The sequence below is a fragment of the Cavia porcellus genome, unplaced genomic scaffold (genome assembly GCF_034190915.1).
Source record: "Cavia porcellus strain 051 isolate PalLab524CR breed Dunkin Hartley unplaced genomic scaffold, mCavPor4.1 scaffold_15, whole genome shotgun sequence".
Lineage (NCBI taxonomy): Eukaryota > Metazoa > Chordata > Mammalia > Rodentia > Caviidae > Cavia > Cavia porcellus.
In genome coordinates, this window is record NW_026947498.1 from 10278692 (window position 1) to 10302500 (window position 23809).

At 58.8% G+C, this 23809-nt stretch overlaps 1 protein-coding gene across 1 annotated transcript; it reads right to left on the reverse strand.

Annotated features, from left to right (window-relative positions):
• Nucleotides 1–872: 872 nt before the first annotated feature.
• Nucleotides 873–18981, reverse strand: Pdxk (pyridoxal kinase). The gene is made up of 11 exons (XM_003463946.5): nucleotides 18794–18981; nucleotides 11598–11652; nucleotides 11032–11136; nucleotides 10587–10670; nucleotides 10358–10404; nucleotides 9114–9199; nucleotides 8456–8501; nucleotides 7597–7708; nucleotides 6670–6806; nucleotides 4898–4964; nucleotides 873–4794 (listed from the first exon to the last, which is right to left on the reverse strand). Exons 1-11 carry the CDS (start codon nucleotides 18878–18880, stop codon nucleotides 4682–4684), a joined length of 939 nt encoding a protein of 312 aa, XP_003463994.1. The 5' UTR covers nucleotides 18881–18981; the 3' UTR covers nucleotides 873–4681.
• Between the last annotated feature and the right edge of the window lie 4828 nt (nucleotides 18982–23809).

A 23809-nucleotide genomic window follows, 5' to 3' on the forward strand; every position in this document is an offset into this window, starting at 1 on the left:
TAGATCCTCGCTATGGACTGGGCCAGTGCCCTTTTGGGGGTGGGCCAGCTTTTCCTGAAGTCCCAGCCCTAAAAGATCGCAGGAAACAAGGCAGCTGTCAGCACTGCCCCTGTCCCTGTTCACTCTGCCAGGTGCATCCGTGTCTGCATGGGTGAGCTGTGCATCTGCACAGAGGACATGGCCGCCTGTAGCAGACCGCATCTCTCCTTCCTGGGCTGCCCGAGGCCATGCCTGTCCCTGCTCTACCCTGCCACACTGTGGGCCCCCGTTGTCCCTGGTTGGGCAGAAGTGAGGACGCCGGCTCTCCAGGTCTCACTCATGCCAGAAGCTAGCGCTTCACGGGGCTAAGGCTCCAGCTGAGAGTGTCGTGTCCCTGCACCCGGGGCCTGACCTCTGTCTGCTGGGAGTCCCCAGTGCCCACTACCTGGCCAGCAGCATGAGGGCTCTGCAGAGAGCTGGGGGTGTGGCTGGAAGCCCTTACTCACCACCCAGCCCTCTCCTGTGTGGCCACGCTTAGTCCATAGGGGCTACCTCCTCATGGGCCTCTGCAGCAAACGTCATCCCACTATCACCACTGAGGGCAGGAAGGAGCAGAAGCCAGGCCTCAGGTCCCAGGATCTGGCAGAGAAGAGCTGGGAGAAGCAGCCCCCACGTCCTCCTCAGTCCCGAGACACCCCTCGGGGATTCCTGGAGGAACCCCTAAAAGTGACAAAGAGGGCAGGGCCCAAGGACCTTGGCCACACTGGGCGGGGCAAGGACTTCTTTCTTGCATGGGGAGGAGACTCGTCCGACCACTGCTGCTTGGCTGGTGGGTAACACAGCTCAGCCCCCAACAGGTGACACAGGGAATAAGAGGCCATGGTACCACCGCACCAGTGATGAAAATATTTATTTGTGGGTAATCACAGATGTCAACAGGACCAGCACAACACAGAGGCGGCTACACGGCAGCATAGGAGTCACATTTACAACACAGGGTGTGGGGTGGGCATGGGGAGGGTGGCGCCGGGCTCCCTGACCACCTGACCCTGGACTCTGCCCCTACAGCAGGGTCTGTGGCCACCTGCGCTTTGCTCCAAGGTAAAGGAGCAGAGCCCCTGGCTCCATTGGTCCAGTTTTGCAGTGATTGGATGAAACTCCAGCTGACGCTTTCCCCTACCTGGAGGCTGTGCAGCTGTGAAGGGTCCCCAGGGACTGCATGTTTTCCTTCAGGACAGCATGGAGTGACTCCCTCCCATTCCCACAAGCACACCACAAAGACCCAGGGTGCACTGTGGGTATCGCTCCGGCTCCAGCTATCCCCCTAGGGACACACTGGCAGCTCCAGCACACCTGCAGCTTTCTGGTCTGCTGGCTCCAGGGCAACTTGGTGACCTCAGAAGCCACAGACCCAGCTCCAGACCTGGCTAGGTGCTGCCTCACCTCTACCTGGGACCAGCTTCTCTAGCAGCCCAGGGGGGGACAGCACAGGCTCTCCTCCTTCTGCCTGGGCTGCAGGGCCCACATGCAAGAGAGATGTCCCACTGGCCAGGTGCACAGCCCTGGCCATGGAAGGTCTTTCCCATCCACCCAGACTTCCCCTTGCAAAAAAGACCAGAAACAGCCACAGGGAGCTGGGGCATAGTCACTATGCTGTCCTGGCATTATGTAAGGACAGGGCCTACTTGGGTCAACTGGCTGGGATCTTTTTAAACACTGTATCTCCAGACAATTAGAAAAACACCTCTAGGCCTGCCTTTTACTCACCAGAGACTTCACAGTATTCACCGTCAGACCTCAGAGTGTGTGGAGTGGGCATTCCCACCAGGCTTGAGCTCAGAGAACAGACAGTGGGAGTCACATGAACAGGCAGGGTACCCCCCACCCTTCTGGACCGCCCCACAGGCAAGGTGACAATGCATATGCTGGGCTCAATGTGAGGTTTGGGGACACAGAATGCACACCAAAAACCCAGGCAGGCACCTGCACACACGGGTCACCTGTGCACTCAGAGGGTCGCAAGTTCAAGGCCAGCCTGGGGGTGGTGAGAAACATTCACAGTGGGAGCTGGGGTGCAGCTCCATGCTCCCCAGGTCCACCCTTGGTACTGCAAAGGACAAAGCAAGCACAAAGGAAACATTTCAAAAGCCCCCCAAGAAGAGCAGCTGACAGCAAATTTACCAGGGCGTGGGCCAGGGACCCTGCAGCACCCACTTGCCCACCTCTGGGCACAAGGTGGCCCCTGCTGATGGGGCCAGAAGAGCACAGCAGAGAGAGAAACAGAAAGGGGCAGAAGACTCTGCACCTCTGGTGCCTAAGTCCAAGGCTTCCCTGGCCAGAAGTTCATGCTGGCCCTGCACATCGAGGGCCCAGCCTCCTGGAGGCCCTTCCACCTGGCAGCAAGATTTCTGGGGACAGAAGACAGTGAGGGCAGATGGTCCCCAGGAAGCCACCACCAAAGCTCTGTGCTCCCTGCCTTGCACTTCAGCCCCCTTCCTTGGTCCCAAAGATGGACAGGGGGGGGGGCCCAGGGGAACAGCTGGTCCCAGGACACCTCAGAGCAGCACGGATTCGCCGCTGCTCCCCCTCCCCCCCGTCCCCAAGCTGGTGACCCTGTGAAGGGCAGGGAGGATATGGGGAAGGGTTCTGTCACCTCCTAGCCCTGTACTCTGGAGCATGGTGACCACACAGCCTGCCACAGCCCCCCCCACCCCGCCCCACAACCCCTGCCGCCATGCACCGTCATCCTGAGGGACACAAGGCACGAGCTCCACTACGGGTGCTGCCAGGATGGGGTGACTGGTGCTGCAGACCACCTCCGCTGCAAAGCAGCCTCCTGCGCCCAGCAGCATGACAAGGCTGGGCCTGCTTGGTTCAATGTGAAACCAAATGTTTTAAAAATTGGCTCCAACAACGTCAGGAACAGGACATGAAGAGAGGCACCCATTTACAATCCCTGGAGACTGTAAAAGGACCAACCGAGGCACGGTTACTGGGCAGGATGGAGCACTGGTTTAAGATTGATTTAAAAAGACCATATTCGCCAGCTCCTTCACACGGTCTGGGTTAAGGTAGTGTTAAAATGCTGTCCCCTAGCACTGAGCAGGCAACAGGGCCCCTAGGGTGCTTATCTCAGCACAAGCCGCACCCATCCTGCGTGGCACTGTGGGAAGCACAAAGGGCGACTCCATCCAGGACTCGGGCCATGTGTCTCCTCAGATGGGAAATTTCATGGGCCCGGGAACACCACGCCATCCTGTGGAAACGCACCCAAGGGAGCCAGACCAGGGTGCCACCATGCGTGACAGTCTCATGCCAGGGATGGCAGTCAGGCAGGGCCACCTCTTCCGAGGAAGCACCCGCCCTTCTCCTTCTGTGTGTGGTGCTGGGCAGTGCTGCGCTCCAGGCTGCGCCCCTATCCCTAACATCGGTCCTACCAAGCCCCCAGTTCTCAGGGGCTCCAACTTCCTCCCGCTCAGTCTCCCAAGCTACACAGCTAAGGATTTCATATTTCTCCAGAGACAACTTGTCACCTTCTGTGTGAGACATGGGAGTAAGGGTTGCATCATACGGAATGGTTCAAGGGACTCAATATTGGACAGGGCCCTCCCCGAGAGCCTCACACACAGCACCTGTGCCCTCAGATGGTGCCACAGTCACCAGAGCCCCATCCCTACAAGGGGAAGGACAAGCCATGGGAGGCACCTTCCTGCCAGATGCAGTGGGGGTGCTCGGGACATGGGGCAGGGACTTGGGCACCTGCTGTCCTGCAGCTGCCCTGGCCCCACTTCTCTCCAGACGGATACCCTCAGGAAAGCACACCTTGGCACCCCACACACAACCATCCCTGGATGACCCAACTGGCAACGGGGTAGGGACACTGCCTGAGCTCTGCCAGCCAGTGCCACGCCCACGGGGCCACATATGGCCTGGCAGGAGCAGGACTCCCTGTCAGCTTTGCGGCAGGAGGGAGATGGGGACAAGGTCTTGACAGTCTTCGGGAGGCAGGTGCCCCCTCTGTCCTCTGTCCCTGCCCGTGCACACTCTATCCTGTTCCACACTCTGTTACCAGCAGAGTGACAAACACAGTGCCCACACCCCAGGTCCCATAGGCAGCCCCCGTCACAGCAGCACATCCCTCGATGTGTGCAGCAGGTATCTAGAGGTTGCCACAGGAAGTCCTGCTGTGAGGACATGCTGGGTCCAGAGAGGCTGTAGTGCTGACCACACCCAGCTGCACCAGAGTACGCAGACAGGAACCTTCTGCATGGTCCTGGGCTGTGCACCGGGGCAACCCAGAGACCCAGTGGGCAGCAGATGACGAGAGACTCTAACGCAGGAATGGAGAGGCAGAGCCCAGAGAGACAGCACACAGGTCGGCATGAAGTCAGCGGCCGCCTGGCCAGCCCATGTGGGAGGGGCTCTGTGGCTGGGGCAGCCAGTGGCTTGACACCAGGATCCGCAGGGCAGCGGGCGGGCCACCACACGCAGGACACCTGAGCCCAGCGCATAGGGAGGGGCTGCGCACGTCACCACCATGGTGATGACTGGTACATTTTCAAAACTGAGACTGGCACCACCCGGCACTAAAGAGGGGACAGATGTGGAGTCTCGGTCATGGCTCTAAGGCGGACGTCACAGGGTTCACAGGGACAAGACAGAGACACTGACGCTGTGTGTGGCAGACAAGTGTGCACAGTCCTCACAGCACAGTGGCCTGGACGACAATCTTGGGGTCCTCGATGTCCTTCTTGCTCTGCACCATCCTCAGCTCTAGCTGGGCCGGGCTGGGCTTCTGTCCGTCCCCAGCCTGGGCTGCGGAAGAAGGGAGTTGGGGGGGGTTCAAACCTGAGATGTGCCCCCTCCCCACCTCCCCCTGCAGCGGAGTGGGCCACCACCTCCCACCGCCCTGGGGCACCTTTGGCACAGTGGATGGTCCTCTGCAGAACGTGGTGCATGGCCGACACGGTCTTCTCACAGGCCACCTGCAGGGATGAGACACACGCTGGCCCACACTCCCCTCCTGCCTGCTTGCCCTGGGTCACCAGGGAACAGCCCCCACCAGATGGGCCAGGCCCAGATGTCACACACTAGATGGCCTGGCAGGGAGCAGCTGGGGGCAGCTGCAGTGTGGGTGGGCAGGGTCCCTCAGTGTGGGAGGCCTTTGGGGCTCTGGGTGCATGGACTTCAAAGGAGACCATGCACTGCTCCGTCCTCCCTCTCTCTGCCTCTGGTGGCCACCACTGGCCCAGAGCAATGGGGCCGATCCAGGGGGGCTGGAGCTCCATGCTGTGAGCTGAGCACCTCCCTCTGCATGCACCTGTGAGCCCTGCAAGTTTCTTTTCCTTTCTGTTTTTTTGTGACAGGGTCTCACTATGCAGCCCGGGCTGGCCTCAAACTTCTGGTGATCCTCCTGCCTCTGCTTCCTGGGTGCTGGGATCACAGATCTGTGCACCACCACGCCTGGCAACCTCAGGGATTTTGTTATGGAGATCAAGTGACTCACATTCCACACATTACATCACCTACTTCCTGTGGACTGGAGGCCCTGGGCGCCCAAGGCCTCTGCTGACGCTGCCTGGCACAAGCTGGTGCCAGGGTTTTACAGTTAGTCAGTTCTGAAGTCGATGGGGAAAGTGGTCCTGCCCAGGGTGTGATGTCAGGGTCAAAGGCCTGGGAGTCCTAGAGAGACTCGGCCTCATTGGGGTACCAGCTGGCAAGGTTCCTGATGCTGCCAGTTACACTCAAAGACCTGGCTCAGCGCTGTCCTCCAGGACAGCTGGGGGGTCACAAGGCAAGGGGGCCTGGGTCTGGCGTTGAGCTTGGGGCTCCCCGGGGCTGTAGGTGAGCTGCTGTGCTCTTTATCCCAGCCATGGAACCACAGAGTTGCCAGGGGGCTCACTGGGATGAGCACACCCTAGCCTGGGGCCACGGTGCCCAGCAGTACACATCCTGAGGGAGGTATTGGGCCTTCTCGTCCCCTTTCCACTCTAAGGGACAGCAGCCCCATGTGGCAAGGGACACGCCTGGGGCCAGTGTGCAGGGTGCCTTTCCAGGCCTGCTTCCGGCAGTCACTCAGCAGCACCAGAGCGGGGAGCCAGGGCTGTGGTGCCGGGCACCCCCTCTCCACTGTGCCCTTTACCCACTTACTGTCCACAGCGCTGAGGGACGTAGAGCTGCTGGCTATGGCTCAGGAGAGCAACAGGGCTGGCCAAACTCCCCGGCCCCACTGAACTAGGAGCTCATTACTCACTTAACTGCATGGTGTGCAGGAAACCCTGGAGCCCAGCCCAACACCCTCAATCACTACGGCCACGGCAGCCTGCTCTGCCCTGGGCCTCTGCGAGAGGACACAAGCAGGGAGGCGTGCAGACCTCCGCAGATGGCCACCACGCCAGTCCCTCACCCTGGCCAGCCAGTCTCCAGGGCCTCCTGTCCATCCACAAACCCAGAGTGCGGCACTGAGGACCGTGCTGCCCCCTGCAGGTGGGACCAGGCCCACAGTGTACTTCTGCTGGGCCTGCACCCTGAGTTCCTGCAGGCCAGGGAAGTGCACTCAGGTTAGTCAGCCTGCTTCCCAGGACCGGGGAGGGACAGACAGACGGGGTGGGGGCTAGCACCACCTCCCACTGCGCCCTGGCCAGTTCCCCATTGGCACAATGGGAGGGCAGAAGGGTGTAGGGGACTGACCTTGAGATTGTTGGGGTGCTTGTGTGTCCACGCGAGCAGCATGGCGGCAAAGAGGTCCCCAGTGCCCACGAAGACAGCATCCACCTTTCGCATCTCCATGCGGATGCGCTGAGTCACTGTGGAGCCATCGGGCCTCCCTGGAGGGGATGGAAGAAGCCAGTTAGCGGGCTCTGAGCAGCCCAGGCCTTTGCCTTGCTTGGTGATGAGGGTCACAGAGCTTGGGTGCCTTTGCCAGGAGTCAGGGCTCAGAGCATTCACGGTGTCCCTGCTACCTGTCCCAAGGGAGATGCTGAGGAACTGGAACCTTGGAGCCACCAGAATGGCCTTGGAGACACAGGACAGCTTGCCAAGGGCTGCAGTACTGAGTGTGCACACACTTGCACTTTCATACGTGTGTGTGTGTGTGTGTGTGTGTGCCAGGAGCCAAGCGTGTGACCTAGCTTCTGCATCACTATGACACCATCCAGAGGATGAGGCAGGGGACCTGAGTGACCAGCCACCTGGCTCAGAGCAGAAACAGCCCCAGAGGGGTTGGGCCGAGGTCACCCTGCAGCTCAGTGGCTCCTGGGGCTGCAGCTCGGCCTCCCTGGTATCTGGCACACAGAGACTGTCCTGCACCTGCCTCGGCCTGAGCATTCTCAGAACCATCAGGGGCTCTGGGAATTAACCACTCGCTGAGTGAGACACCACCTTCCTCTACTGAGCGGAAAACTCCTTTCATTACAGGGGATTAAACACAGGACCTTTGCACTTTGCTACACCCCTGGTCCTTTTCAAAACTTTTTATTTGGAGACAGGGTCTCCCTACACTGTTAAGCTGTTGAGGCTGGAACTTGTGCTCCTCCTGCCTCAGCCTCCCAGAGTTCTGGGATCACAGTGGACTGACACCTCAAGGTAGGCTGGAGGAGGGCAGGCGGGGGCACTCACGCGTCCTCTGGCTGCCCAGAGCGATCAGGTAGTCACTGCCCTTAGGGGAGGGCAGGTCGGAGCTGGTGATGACCACGGTGTCAGGGCCCATGGAGTGCAGCACGTCCATCACCTGCAGGTAGAGGTGGCCCAGGATGATGGCTGATGACAAGTCCAGACTGACGGAGAGCCCAGGTGGCCACCACCCTCACTGCACTTGGTGCCAAGGATCAGAGAGCCAAGGCTGGGGTCTGGCCTGCTGCTGGAGGGCTGATAATCGAAAGGGAGACAGTGCCCAGGGCTCTGGGCCACAGCAGTGGGCCTTTGCACACCAAACGTTGAGCAAGGAGCCAGATAGCCAGTCCTGACCCCAGCAGCTTGAAACCGGCCTGCTTCCACTGGCCAGGGTCTCTGCACTGGTGCCTCCCCCAGCCCCTCTTAGTTTTTCCTTTTGAGACAAGGTCAGCTAAATTGCCTAGGTTGCTGATTTTTAATAGGCAACCCTCCTGCCTCAGCCCCCAGGGTGCTGTGTGACATGTATGCGCCCCCAGGCTGGGCTCTGGGCTGGCTTTTCTGGCATCATGGAAGCTCCCGTCCTCAGCACAGCTGCCTCTGGGTGTCATACACGGCACTTGGTATGCATTGGCATTGCACAGGCCTGCTCACCCCTGGTCCCCTCATACAACACTACACAGGCCCCAGCACCCCACCCCTGGCACCATGCCAGCCCAGAGCTTTCCCTGGGGCTTCAAGGACAGTCACACAGGGAGAGGTGGCCCCATGAGTGACAAAGGCCCAGGAGCCACAGCACCAGCAGCTGGGGCAGGAAGGACTTGAGCCCCTCGCCCCCCCCAGCCCATTCTGGGGCTGGGGTCCTTACCGCCAGCGCCTCCTCCTGGCTATGGATCTTCCTGCCGCTCAGCAACCTGGAACGCAGGGGAGCAGGTCAAGCTCAACCTGGGCTGCCTTGGTGCCGCTGCCTCAGGAGCGGAGGCCACTGTGCTGAGTGTGGGGCTCAGAGCAGAGTGTGGCTTTCACCCACTCACAGCACCAGTGAGGGTTGCAGTGCAGAGGGAATTCACATGGCCCACACATTCCTGGGGGCCCTGCAGCTCGGGATCCTCCAGGTGAGATGCCACCCCCACTATGGGCGGGGCAAACCCTGCTGCTGGAGCCTAGGAAGCCTTACCTGCAGCTGAACCAAGGGTTGGGGGACCCGGCTCATGGCCCAAGGGCACAGGGTGGCCTTGCCCCTGCTAGCCCTGGCTAACAGGCAGTTCCTGCTTAGTGTCTGGTTTTCAGTAAGTCAGGGACCCCCCAAAAGGCAGGGTGCCCTGCTCCTCTGGATTCCCAGGGAGACCTGGGTGTCCTGCCTGCCTGTAACCCAAAGCAGTGGATTGTGGAGGAAGACACTTCAGGACGGCAGAGCCCAGAGGGAGCTGGGCCACCCCGACAACCCACGTGACCTGACCCCCGACCACCGACCCCTGAGAGCCAGGGCACAGCTGTGGTGTCCTCAAGGGGCTCCCTGTACTTACTCAGCCTCGAACTGGTTGGGGGTTATGATGTCCGACACTGGCACCACCTTCTCTCGGTACACAGGAAGGAGGTTCTCCGGGACGTACTGTGCATGGGACAGGGCGGTCATCACACCAGAAGGAGAGGACAGCAGGATGTGCACCCAGAGCCCCCCTGCCAGCCTGGCCACAAGACCCCAGCACAGCAGTGGGGACATACAGTCCCGAGGGCAGGGCTGGGGCCCTGGGGGGAGGTGGCCGGTGTGGGGTGGGAATGCAGGGGTGGGATGTGGGCCTTGGCCCCCAGGGAGTTCTTGGGTGCCTCCCCCATTGAGCTTCTCTGTGCTGTGAGCAACATGCCAGTTTCCTTTAGCTACCACTTCTTTAAAAAAGACCCCACGCCCCAGCCTCGCATGATCTGACAGGATTGTGCCTGCTCTGTGGGCACTGGCAGAAGGGTGTTCCCAGTCCTTCTAGGGCTCCTAGACCTGCATGGTACAGGTTTTCTACTGACCTGAACCTAAGCCTGTGTCTACCTGGACTTTGGCTCAGGAGGGAAATGCAGCCGGAAATGCAGCCGGAAATGCAGCCTGACCCACCCAGGAGAGTCCGGTCCACAGGAAGTGGGGAGCAGGCTGCTGCATGGGGCCCTGGGACACCTGCCTCTCCTGGCCTTAACACTGACCACAAGGGGCTGGAAATTTAGCCCAGAGGCATAAGCGCCTGCCTTGCAAGCAGGCAGTCGTGAGTTCAATCCCCGGTACTGATAAAAAGGAAAAAGACAACAAAACAAAACAAAACAAAACCAAACCACTGACCACAGACACTGGCCAGGTGTGCCCAGTGCCAGCATAGGCCACACCTGGCCAGCGAGCTTGTGAACCCACAGTGATGATGGACAGGCCCATGTGACGCGTCCTGGGCCCACAGGTGCCCACCTGACCACAGGACAGGTGTGGGGCCACCACCTGAGGCCTGTCTCTCTGCAGTTTGTGAGTGCAGAGGGATTTCCACACTTTTCACCGATTGTGGGGAAACACGAGTGGCAGGAAATTCAAATCTGGGCTGGCTGTTACCTTCCAGGAGACAACCATGCTTGGAGAAGCTCCTGGGATACATGACAGGGGCCCAGTGCAGTGGCACAGGGTCCCTGCCATGTGCCAGGTCACAGCCCCCTCCCGGGAGCTCAGGGTCCCTGTCACGCGCCAGGTCACAGCCCCCTACCAGGAGCTAGTGGCTCCCACCCAGGGCTGCCCATCACTCACCATGCGGCCTTCACCGTCCCACTTGTCACCCATCACTGGATCACACACTGCGGAGACAGTGCCGTCCATCAGCCACACATCAGTAACACAGAGCAGCCCCGAACAGCCCGAGGGCAGGGCCAGAACTGGGCTTCAGACGCCCCAGCCATGGGGCAAGGGTGGCTCTGGGCAAACAAGTGGGCACGGCTCCTCAACCCCCAGGGCCCCTGCCGCACAGCTCCGCACCCACCATACACCAGCCGAGAGTTCTGCTGCTTCAGCTCCCGCACGATGTCCACCACCATGGACAGGAAGGACGCGTCCCTCGTGTAGCCTGTGGCGGAACTAGCATGGTCTGAGATGGGCACCCAGCAGCATTGGCACTGCCCAGCCCACTCTCTGTGGGGCAGTGGGAGGACCTGAGACTGGGCCTGGGCCAGCATGGGGTCTCCCGCAGTCCCAAGTCACCAAGGTACACCACATACTTCCCAAAACAAGCAAGAAGGCTTTTGCGTTTTGGCAGGCACTTTTAACCAAGCATAAAGACACCATTTTCAGCTGGGAACTGGACATGCAAAACTCGGGGGCAGCACTTCAGACTTTCCTGCAGGCAGCGTCCCAACACCTGCCCCTCCCTACCACATGACAGGTCTGTGGGGGGGAAGTGAGGGCCTGGCCCAGCCTGGGGGCCTCACCCGTGAGCACGTAGTCATACTTGTTCACAGCGTTGAGCTTCAGGCCCTGGTACAGCTCCTGGAGCTCACTGGAGTTCAGCACCTGGCCGCTCCAGTGAGCGTAGCCTACAAGGAGTGAACCACAGGCCGGGAGGCCATGTCAGGGCCCGGACAGGGCAGTGGGCTCCTCCTGTGTCCTTAATCAGCACTTTAGGGCAACAGCCAGCTGCTTCCAGTGCTTTAGCAACAGGGAGGTAGAGCCACCAAGTCCTTCTACGATGACACCCAGGACACGGCCCCCTGATATGGCCGCCACAGCCCAAGGTGCAAAGACACACAGGGCAGCACAGGGGCCATGTCAGCCAGTCCACCAGCTCCGGGGCTCCCAGGGCAGACATGCCCAGGCAGGGCCCAGGAGAACACAGCTGCAGAGCCACCTCTAGTCCGGGCCCTGCTGCCCCACCCTGGGCCAAGGCCACCTCAGGGCCCCTTGGCGGCAGGAGGAGGCTGGAGGTGGCAGGAGCATCCCATGGGGCCTCAAAAGAGTAACAGCGTCTGGGAGACGGCCACCTCCAGCTGCGCCTCACCTGTGTGGTTGGAAAACTGGACAGAGTTCACCGCATCGATCTCAAACCCCAGGACCTGGAAGACACAGCAAGGGTGGCATGAGAGGCTGGCAGGGGTTCTGCATCCTTTTGGGTGCCTGATGACTGCCTGCCACTGCCAGTTTGCAGGAACGTTACCAGTCTGCAGGAACGGAGGACCCAGGCCAGCCTGTGTGGAAGTCACCGGTATGGGGATGGGAGACACCAGCACTCCTGGGCCACAGGGCCTGTGAAGAGTTTCTTCCTCTCTTCCCACACTTAGGAAATGCCGGGTGTGGGTGGCCAGGAGCAGGGGTACCCGCCCAGTGCAGCAGCGCTTAGGAGCCACCTGAGGAGAGCTCTGCCCCAGTTAGACAGCACAGGGAGCCCCCGGGAAGTAAGTACCCTGGGTGCCGCTGAGGCCACTCCCCAAGCTCTTTCTGCCCTCCTGTCTGCAGGGAGGTGCGGAAGGCCCTGCAGGGCCCGGACCCCCTCCCCACACTCACTGCCACCAGGCCACTCCCGGAAAGGGTCACACAGGGACTCCAGGCCTAGAGGTGTAGGCAGTAGACACAGGACTTAGCGCAGGCCTCTGCCACCCCACCACGTGGTCCCCCAGCAGCAGAATGTACTGTGTCACTGCAGGCAGCCATTCCGGAGAACATCCAGCCAGCTCCCAGGTATGGCAGGGGAAGACCCAAGGTTCCCTCCCCAACAGGGAGGAGGCTCAGCAGGTGGGGGGAGCAGCATACTCTCAGGTGGACCCACCAGAGCCCAGGGTGATGCAGGGCCTGCCACCAGCGTGACCTTACTTGGCCCCCAGAGCCGGGGTTCTGACCGTACCTGGTTCTGATGATAGGGTTAGACCAGCTGGCCTCCTGCACAGTCACATGGGCCATACCACTGTGGGGGCTTCCAGTCTCATTCCCGGGAACCAAGAGCCTAGGGTCTGGCCAGGCCACAAGGTCCAGCCACCTTCCCTGCCTGCCTGGCCCATGTCCCCCTGAGCCTCAATCCTCTCCTGGTACAACTCCCTTCCTCAAAGCTCACGCGAGATGAACCGTCTCCAGCCCTCCCCAGTGAGACAGACTCCCAGGCAGGTCTTGGAGCCGCCCACAGCCGTTGTGTCCCACACTGCAGGTGCTACCAAGGGGCTGTGGTGGGGCAGCCAGGACCCAGACCTTGGGAAGAGCTGGCCCAGCAGCCCAGCAGCCTGTCCCTCCCTGCAGGTCCAGATGAGCCAGGACCCAGGCAGGTGGGGCAAAGGCCAGGTGCGTGGACATGCTCGGTACCTAAGTGTCACCTTTTCTGGGTAAACATGGCACAGGGCTGGGGCCTCCCCTCATTGGGACAGGTGGGACGGGTGGGGAGATGAGCCAGTGGGCAGATGGACGGATGGACAGGTGGATGAAGGAAGGGCTGGGAGCCCGGGGATGGTCTATACCTTGCTTCTCCAAGTGAGCCACCCACTGACCATACGCCTGGGGCTGGAGCTCACTGAGGGTGGACTAAACTGGCTAAGCCAGCCGGGATGGAGCTCAGCAGCACAGTACCTGCCTGGCAAGCTCTAGGTCCTGAGTTTGATTCCCAGTACAAAAAAAAAAAAAAAAAAAAAAAAAAAAAAGAAGAATGTCAAACATTATTTCTTTAAAAAGTAAAACATAAAATGTCTAAGCCAGCATTATTGTTGAACCCACCTGGGATCCTCTGCCTCGGGAGCTATTCCTGGTCTCCAGCCCCCACTCTGTCCCCATCTTCCATTCCTGTTCTACAATAAATCTGCCTCCTCTTAAAAGTAAGTAAAGCAATGCCACAGGAGTTAGTAGTCCCATTCCCCTCGTTTCCCCATGTGTTAAAGCACTCTGCCAGCACCTGCCCGACTCTGTGGGCGGCTCCGGACCAGCTGCCGGGCTGCAGCTCTTATACCTCTTAAGTGACTTTGGTGGCTGAGGCTGGCACCACGGAGAGCCCATGCCTGGACACCCTGCCAGGAGCTTCTGCCTGCCGCCTCCAGGTGCGATGATTAATCCTGAGCCATGAGCTGCTACTGTCCGCTTTCAGCGGATAGCGGAGCCCTGGGCAGGCGTCTCCCTTCCAAGTACCGCTATTAAATCACTTCCAGCATTCCCAGGGCCTTGGTTCATCGGACCTGAACCTGCAGCCATGCTCAGGAGGTCTGGACCCAGATCCCTTGCTAATCTCAAACCTACCCTGCCAGAAACTGTGCATCACTGCCCAGCAGGGGTGTCTCTGGGACAGGGAGGGAGAAGCACTGCTCCTTCTCCTCCCCAGACAGCCATGTCCCTGCCTCATGGGTCCCTGTCACCTGCACAGCCAGTATGTGGAACAGACCTGAGTCCTGAAACTGTGATGTCCTCTGTGTCACCCTGCATGAGAACAGTCATGCATGAGGAGGCCAACGGGATTGCCTCAGGCCACTTCCGCCCATGTACTGCCCTGGGGGCAGCGACCCAGTTTCGCAGGAAACCCCAGACTTGGGGACTTCGAAGAGGCCACCACGTAGCCCCTCTGTGGGTAAAACCATGACCCCTTCCCAGGATATCACACCGCGCCTGGGGACAGAGGGGATCCACACGCTCTGACGAGGCTAGAGCCTCAGTGGTCAGCAGTGTGCTGAGCACCCCAGGCCTTGCGCAGCCGTGGCCCCAGGAAACTCCTGGTTCTCCTCACACCCAAAGTCAACGTGAAGACTCCCCAACTCGGGCGAAGGGCTCGTCACCTGGCCTTGCAGATGCTGTGTCCCTCAGGCTCCACCCACCTCCACTTCAGCCCACACTAGCCTCAAACATCCACCAGAAGACAGCAGAAGTTACAAACAGCACACACCCTGCAGGACAAGGGGTGGTCAGCCTGGGATCTCAGCAATGGAGGCTGAGGCAGGAGGATCACACGCTCAAGCCAGTCTAGATTAATAGAAACTCAGAGGGAGGGAGAAGGAGTGAAAGAGACACAGAAATAGACACACAGACACACAGAGACAAGGAGAAGATGCCCGGCAGAAGACCAAGACAGCCTAAAGTCGCCTCTACTCTCTTGCGGGAGCTTCGAGCCCTGGCCCAGGCCGGCCAGCAGAGCCTTACACCTATACCTGTGATGCTCCCAGCCTGCCCAGCACCCCATGTGTGTGCTGCACCCAACCCACGGAACACCCCTTTTATCCTGCCTTTGGGGGTTCACTGTAGGTCCCAAGGTGAAGCCCAGACCCTGGCCGTGTCCCAGAGTCAGAGCAGGACACCCCGCAGCCTCAGCCCCACTGGTCAGTGGGTCCACACCGCTGGTGGGTGACTGTGAACCCTGGAAAGCTCTGAATCAGCTGAGCATGGGTGAGGGTGCACATCTGTCACCCTGGGACTCTGGGAGGCTGAAGCAGGAGGCAGACAGGTTCCCAACCAGCCTGAGCAACTTGGCGATTGAGACCAGACTTGAAATAACAGAAAAGAGCTGAGGATGAAGCTGAGGGCTGGATGAAGCTGAGGATGAAGCTGAGGGCTACTAAGAGCAAATCCCTGGTACCTGGCCACCTTCCTCCACTCCCCTAGCAAACAGCTGCGAAGCCAACACCGTGGCCTCACTTCACGGTGGCAGTTTTTCCCATGGTCAATCATGGTACAAAAATACCAGGAGGAGTCTCAGGAGGGACGCTGAGGGAGACAGGGGACCCTGTGGACCACTGTCACACAGCCTTCAGCACCGGCGCCCTCCTGGGACTTCCCACTGCTCTGTAGCTCCTGGAAAACAGTACACTCAGGGGCCGGATGCTCCCGGTCCCTCCCTGGGGCCCCATGGAGACCCTGCCTCCAGCCTGGGCAGCACAAGCCAACCCCACGTGGGCACTCAGGGCCTGCACCCCCACACCATGGATGTGAGACAGACATGGTACCCACCTGGTACCCCACCGCAGTCCACACTGTTCCCTGCATCTCGCCTGACAAGCCCGAGGCACACAGCTCCCATGGGCCTGGAGCAGTGGTCTCAGCAGCACACTGAGGGCTCAGAGGCGCTAGGCCCTAGGCTCCGGTCCACCCGCTGACAGAGGACACTGCTGACAGAGCAGGGCCTTGGTGGCAGCAGCAAGACCCCAGCACAGTGCACATGGCTCTGGAAGGGGCGTCCTCCCCTCCCGCCCCAGATTCAGTACAGCCCCCCACGGCTTGCCCTCTTTACAACCAGCACCGAAATTCAGCCAAGCTGTCTTTCAGTGACTTCTGCCAGGAATGCTCTCACACTGGCACACAGACTGGACCCACAGCCCATGCGCCAGCCATACCCCCAGCCCTTTCTAATTCTGAGACAGGGTCTCACCAAGTTGCCCAGGCTGAAATGGAACCTATGACCCTCCTGCCTCAGCCTCCTAAGTCGAGGACCCCAAGTGTGCACCATCATGTCCAGCTTCCAAGGTAAACATCTCAGAAACAGCCCATGTCCCCTGAACCAATCTCCCTCTCCCCGGCTCACCCCATGACCCAGGTCACCTAATCCCCTGTGTGTACCTGGCCTCCACCATCACAGCCCTGGCCCCACAGGTAGGTTCTGGGGCCCACTGCCAGGACTGTGATGCCAGGTAGGCTCTGCCCAGGGCCAGCACTTCGTTGTAAATCTGCAGGGCCACACTGCAGTTCCCAGAGAAGGAGCCACAGGCTCCCAGAAGCACCCCAGGTGGAGAAGCGCTCTTGGGGCCCCCACAGAAATCCACAGCACTGTCCTGCCCACATCCACGCTGCCTGCCACTCACAGCTGGCTCGAGACCTGAGCAGCCAGCACAGTCTGGTCCCATGGCTTCTGTGTAGGTTTCATGCCCACTGTGTGACCAGGTCAGCAGGAGGGAGGTCTACGAGGTGCAAATACCCAGCAGGGGCCCTCCCCCAAGTAGAGATCAGCCCTGCAGGTGCTTATGTCCCCTTCACAATGGCCCTGGATGCCCTGCTGGTGTCCCCTGCAGGGCAAGAGTCAGCACAGGTGAGGAACCCAGGCTGCCAGGCCAGGGCTCTCAGTACATGTGATGCCCATCTGTCCTGCAGTGAACACATTCAGGCCACCCAGATAATCCTGAGGTTTCCTCTTAAGATCCTGAACCTTTCTTTGTCTACAAAGGTCTCTGCTCCAGGCAGACTCCCTGGTGGGGTCCAGCATGAGTCCCAAGAACGCTTGAAAAAGATCTAAAAGAGCCTGGCTGGGGCTTAGTAGAAGGCTCAGGAGTTGGTGACAGGAAGCCATCCTTTGAGGAAGGGAAGGCTGTGGTCCCCAAGCTGTCCGTATAATGGTGCTGAGTCCAGTGACAAGTGTCCCTGGAAGGAGAGGGGACACTGGGGAATGACCAAGGGACAGATGGAGCGCAAGGCATCTACAAGCCAGGGGAGGAACAGGGCTGGCCACACTGACCTCAGATCTCAATTCCTGGGGCAAGTTACCCAGTCAGTGGCATGCTGGCCCCTGAAAACTCAAATGTGACCTGAAGTTCCCGGGCAGTACTGTCAGGAGGCTACACAGACACACACGGGCCCTGGTCAAATCTGAGGTTTCCTTCTGCCAGAGAAAAGGGACTGGGGGTGTCACAAAACTGGCCAGGGCTCCATTGTGGCACCACAAATGGAAACAGTCTTGGGATGTCTGCTGGGGGGTGGTAGGCAGGAGGGCACCCCAACTTCAGTCATTCCTCTACCCCATAGTCTCGGGCCAGAGTGACAGAAGCCTCCCCAGACAGGGTCAAGAGGGCTGGGGCAGAGGCAGGAGCTCTGCAGACTGTGGGTCACTCTGCCCTGGCGCCAACACTGCTCACGTGAGCACATTGTCTCTGGCCACAGAACTTCGCCTTGGACTCTGGCCCAGAAACAAAAAGTCCAGAAACAGGGTCAAGATTCTGTCCAGAGCAGGTGGCTGCCTTTGGGCTGGGAGCAGAGGGATTTCAGGCTGCCAGGCTATGCCAGCACTGGTGTTGGTGTGAGCTCCTGCCTATGGCACTTACTGTGTCCATCACAAAGGGCTCGGGGAGCCCTCATGCCCCCACAACTGTGCCTGGTCTGCAGGGGAGGCTCAGAGTCCAGGCCCTGGGACAAAACTGCTGATCCCTGGCTGGGTCTTTGCCAGGGCCCCAGTCATCTCCCCCCCCTTTCCCTTTTCCCAAGTTTTTCTTCTCTGTATTCAACCATGTGCTCAGCAGAGTTGTGTGACACTGACCAAAACCATGAGCAGATCCACTCTGCTGAGGTGCTGCCCCGTGGGTTCACTGCCCCACACACAAGGAATTCCAGGCTCCTCCCATGCCCTGCCTCTGCTGTGTGTTCTGGGTGGCTAAAGCGCCGCCGCCACTGCCCATCTCACTGCTCCCCTGCCCAGGGCACTGGGAGGGGACACTGTGGAGCTCACAGGTGAGGATGCTGAGGGCCCAGATAAGAACAGGGGGTTAGGGTGGTCCTCGGGAGGCTCCCCCAGGTGGCTGGAGGAGGAACTCCTTTTGGGTGTGGGGGCAGAGAGCTCAGACTGGGGACTGGAGAGCAGGGTCCTGCTGAGCGACCCTGGGGAGCAGAGGAAGGAGGAGGTTGGCAGGTGAAGTGCGGGCGAATGAGAGCAGACAGAGGGAAAAGGGGACAGAAGGACCCCTCATCCCCACCCACCCCACCCTCGCCAGGAGGGCGGGGCGGCTCAGGGCCTCTTTACCTCACAGCCACCTCAGTGAGCCTGCCCATCGCCCGACCTGCCCTGACCTCCTGTCTCGGGGAGCTGACGCTGGGGCCGGCGCGCCCTGAGTGTTCCAGAGGTCGCCTTGGTTGGCCGCAGACAGCGTGGGCGAGGCTCAGCACAGCTCCCCGTGGGGCCCCACACCCAGCCACGCGTCCCTTTGGACTCGAACCCTGCAGCTCTCCACCCCCACTCCGCTGCCACTCGACTCCACTTTCCGTCTGCAGGCCCAGGATGACCCCGCAGCTGACGGAGCCGGGCCCAGGACGCTGCGTGTCTGCCCCCTGCCCGGCGCCTGGGCCTCTCCACCCTCCAAGCCAGCAGCCACGCCCGCAGGCCCCGGAGCCCGGCCGGCCCCCAACGCCGCCCATACACGCGTGGGTCTGGCCTCGGGCACCGGCCTCGGACGCTGCCCCCGCGTGTCGCTGCTGTCACCCGCCCGGCCGGCGGCGCGCGGAGCCCGCAAGGACACGGCTCGCGCGGCGCTTACGCAACGCAGCTACCTGCAGCGGGAACGTGGCGGCCCGGTTGCCCACGTAGCCGCGGACGACGTGGCTCTGGATGGACAGCACGCGACAGTCCCCCTCCATGCCGGGCAGCGGCGGCGGCGGCAGCGACACCGCTTGGCTGGGCTACGCTCGGCTGCAGCGCAGGCGCTCGGTACGCGGCCGCCGCCTCTGACCTCAGCGCGCGCCGCGGGAGGGGCGGGGCCTAATACAGGCCCGCCCCCGGGGAAACCTCAGCCAACCAGCGCGGCGATCGTCGGGAGGAGCGGCCCTGGGTTCGCCCCTTCCACCTATGGCAGGAGGCGATCCCAAAGCCTGGGTGTCCTCTGCTGTGATTAGCGCCGCCGGATCCGCGGGCTCAGAAAGACGTCAGTCGCAGAGGTGGGTGACCCACCCTCCGGACCTACGTTCTCCTCCCTGCCTAGGAATGCGTTTTTCCCAAGACTAGAAATTATAGATAAACTAGGTATGGTGCTCAGCCCCTGGGAGGCTGAGGCAGGAGGATTGTACCAAATTCAAAATCAGCCTGGGCTACATAGTAAGAGCCTGTCCCTCAAAACCAAAAACAAACAAAAAGGGGTTGTAGTGGTGACTCACATCTGTAATCCCAGCATTTGGGAGGCTGAGGGAGGATTGTTGCTAGTCTGAGCCTAACCTGGGCTACAAAGAGAGCTCAAAGCCACCCTGAAGTGCAGTGGGACCCTGAAAGGGGGGGGGGGGTTTAATGGTGCTCACCCTGTCCTTTGCTGTTACCTTGTGGTTTTGCTATATAAAACCCTCTTGGCAAAAGGCCTTGGTGGCTGCCCACCTGGGACCCCTCCTGGACACCCAGGAGCTGTTCTTCCTATTTCCAGTCAAACTGCTACCTCCTTTGGTTCATGACTTTATGCTTTGGCAGCAGCAGGGCCAAGCGGTGCTGGGAGGTGGGGACGTGGTCCCTAGCAGGTGTTCCATTGCTGCCCAGCTGCAGTGGGCACCCAGGCGCCTGCCATGTGCACAGCGTGTGTCCCAGCATTTGCTATCATGCGCCTTAGGTGAGCAGGGTCCGTACCTGTCCACACATGGGACACAGGAAGCCAGCCTGTGGCAACGGATTTGATGATGGTTGCTGACTGTGAGCCTCAGGAATGCAGTGGAGGTTCTCTCGGTCCTATAATGGCCTCCCTTGCGTGTGGTTACATCTGCTGAGGCCACATGCGCACAGCTCCAATGTGGTTTGGGGCATCAGGGGCACAGTCTGACCCCTAAAAGCCAGGGTATGCACAGGCAATCTGAAGAGGTGACCTTAGCTGAGGGGGGGATCAGTGACCCCTGCCCATAGCCATGCTCAGGGATCCAGCGACTGCACTCTCTGCTGCTGGTTTGCCCCTCCCAACGCCATGTGGGACCAGGGCTCCAACGCACGAATATAGGCTGACCATAGACACTCAGTGGGTGACGGGGGCGCCTCTATCCTGCCAACCTGGCAGAGCCAGGGTCTAAACCCTTTAGCCCTTGACACAGAACCTTGTGTGGGTCTGGGTTTCCCCTTCAAGGGGTGCCATGATGCCCTGCATTGGGGCTGTGAGCATGTGGCCTCAGCAGACAAGGGAGGAGGAATCCTCAGCAGAGGATTTGGGGGAAGTACCCCAACTCCCGACCTGCTAGGTGTCGGACATGCTGTTTGTGTTTCCCAGAATCAAAGAATGACTTCTAAGGAACCACTTTAGGAGGCTAAAAGTAGGAAATATTTATGGAGGGAATGATATCTTCTACCTAAGAGAGACAGATGGAGACTTGAAAGTGGGTTGTCCACAAGCTCACTTCTTACAGGAAGATTTTTAGAACAAAATCACGAGGTGGGTGGGAAATGATTAAGTGGGGTACAGGGTGGGAGAAAACTATAACCAACCAATAAGATTACAAGGCTAACCCTGAGGTGCTGTTGTTCTGATGGGAAGCAAGTCCCATGGTAAGCGTGCATGAAAGAAGGGCTTTTCCTGGGAGGGGTGGGCCAAAGTCCTGGACCCCCACCAGTGACTGGTGGGTCTTCAGAATGTTGTTATCCCTCAAGGAGGTATAGGGTGTGGTCACTTCATCTTGTCTTGTGGCTGCCTAAGAGCAGGCCATGTGGTCTTGACAGCCCAGCCCCTCTATAGTAATTAGGCTGCTTATCCAGTGTGACCCCTGTCCCTAGAAAGGGGAAGAGAGGGAGGACATGGGGAGAATAATGAAAGGTTCTTGTCCTAAAATAAATTCCTGTACGGTTATGGCGGTGGTCTAACGTGGCAGAAGGCCAAAGCGGGAACACCTACCACTTCCTGCTTCTTCTTCAGCCCTAACTGCAACTCCCCTTCCTGTTTGCATGCACAGAGAAGCGGTGCCTCACATGTCCTCAATGCCCGCCCCATTGTCAACCTCAATGGGAGGTCATATAACCCTCCGCTTCTCTGTATCACAGAGGAGACAGCCCAGCTGCCATGGGTTGTGTGCACCTTTCCACGTCCTCAACTCAATAAACCTGTTTGTTTGGTACTTTTTGTTTCTCTATTGTGCCAGAATGCTCTAACAGAAAGGACATCCATCAGCCAAGGGCGGAGGCAGTCAGGTGTCCTCACCTTGAAGGGCCCGCCGGCTGACCCTGAGGCACTTGTACTGCAAGCGTGTCCTGCTTATCCCCACTGCTCCAAGGCTCCTGTTACTGGCCACCAGGAACTGGTGACCTCAGAGAGCAAATCAGCTGTGCTCAGTTAGGTTTTCAAAGGCTTTTCTGGCTCTGCAGACTGTGGGCCTGGACTTCAGACCCCGGAAAAGTAGTGACCGTCCCCAGGTTTCTCCCCACCTCGCGCTCTGGCCCCAGCCCTGTCGTGGTCCTCACAGAGCCCCACACCCAAGCCCTGGGCCTGCGTGGGCCTACGTAGGGCAGCTGAAGGACTCTGACTGCCCCCACCCTCACTGACCAGAGCCCACTTGCAGTTTCTTGGCCCCTGAGCTTCACCCTGCTAATGACTTGTGACCACAGGTTAACAAAGCCCCGTGACCATGGCCTCACCCGGGACTCCTTTCTCCTCTGCACCACTACACGGGCTCAGTCCTGTCCCTGGCGCAGCTGGGACTCCTTCCACTGGTCCCTGCTCTCCCCCCGCAGGGCCCACTGGGACCTTCTCCTTCATGGTGCCCCTTTACCGTCCTGGCCCTGTGAGGGGCCTCACTGGTCTGCTCCTCATGGCCGTGTCTCCCTCTCTGACTATGGCTGTCCTGCTGCACCCGCACCTCTGCTTTTCCTCCTAACTGTGGTGCCCCAGCTTCCAGAGGAGCCCAAGGCTCCTGGGGCTCTAAAGGGCCCTGCTGTGGAAGTCACCTCCTCTGTGCTGTTTTGTTACGTGTGGGCCGAGACAAGTGCTTGAACACATGGGCCTTAGAGATTGCTGCTTCTCTGTGTGCGCAGTCTTGGGCGTTGAAACCAGGGTCTTCACAATGAGCTCCATCTCCAGGTGCTTTTTATTTTTATTTTTGAGACAAGGTCTCCCTAAGTCACTGAGTTTGCCAGGCTTGAACTTGTGATCCTCCTGCCTCAGCCTCCTGAGAGTGTTAATTGTTTTTTGTACCGGTGATCGAACTCACGACCATGCACTTGAAAGGCAGGTGCCTATGCCGCTGAGCTAAATCCCAGCCCTAGAGTGTTAATTCTATACACACTGAGCTCGTAGGCTCACGACATCAAAGAATGAAATTTCAGCCCAAAAGAGGAAGTTAGGAGAGTGTTCACTGGGAAAGGGAGAAGAAAAAAAAGCTCTTGAGCCTCCGCAACACCCAGCTTCTGGGGCTACAGTGGAGTATGGGGATCACTAAGTCATTCAGTGGCTGCCTGCCCCACAGGCTCTGTGTACTTAAAGTGACTGACTGGAGCTCAAGCTTCCAACCCAGGTACTTAGCACTCAGGTTTTAGCAGGTAGGGTTTAAAGGAATTTGAGATTGTGAGGAAAAGCTGGTTATCTTATATTTTAAATTCCAGGAAACTCAGGAGTTTAGTAGGGAGGGGCTGCATTCCATGGTCCCCAGCAACTTCAGAGGAACTTCAAGCTGTGCCCTGGCTCACAGCCTGTTCTTATTTTAATTCTCTTTGTTTTCTTGAGACAGGATCTCACTATGTATTCCAGGCTGACCTCAAACTCACACAGCTCCCCATGCCTCAGCCTCCTGAATGCTGGGAGGACAGGTGAGCCCCGCCAGGTCCAGCTGAGTTACTTATTAGCCTGGAATCACCCTTTTTGTCATATTTTTGCAAGGAGAGGAAGGAGATTGGGAATTGAACTCAGAGATATTCTATCTCTGAGCTACACCTCCAGCACCTCCTTTTTTTTTGTGATATGGGGATTGAACCTGTTGGGGCACAATTACAGTGTAAGAGCATATTTGTAAAGTGGCAAACTTACAGGTATTTTCCTGATACAAATTAGAGAGCAATTAGAAGTCTCTAACCAAGTTCCTTCGCTTCTGCTGAATTCAGTTGACCTTGACAGTCTAAAGCCCAGCTGCAGACCTCTGATGAGCAGAGTCTGAGTAATGGTCTACACTGTAAGGCACCCTGGGTGAGTCAAGGGCACCTTTAACCATGCTCACCCTGTAAGGCCCCCTTCCCTTCCCTTGTTCCTGGAATATTTCTATATTATGATGACCAATTTCCTTGTCTAAACAAATCTGTTTAAGACTAACCTGTCTGTCACATATGACTCAATGCAAGCAACCAATTATGTAATTTTTTGTTGCTTACTTTGCACTTCCCACTGCTAAATGCTGTGCAGACTAAACTCCTTGTGAACTCAGGGCTGCTGCCTTTGGGACTGGCCCTGCAGCAGTCCGCCACTGTGGACAGTAGGCAACATAAAGATTGAACCCTGCCTTCTTGGCTCCTCGGTGCAAAGAGTCTTTCTTTCAGTTTGACTTGGTAATTTTCCCACAACAAACTCAGGGTCTTTGCCCTGAGCTACATCCTCAGCCCTTTTTATTTAATTATTGTTATTATTTTTTAAA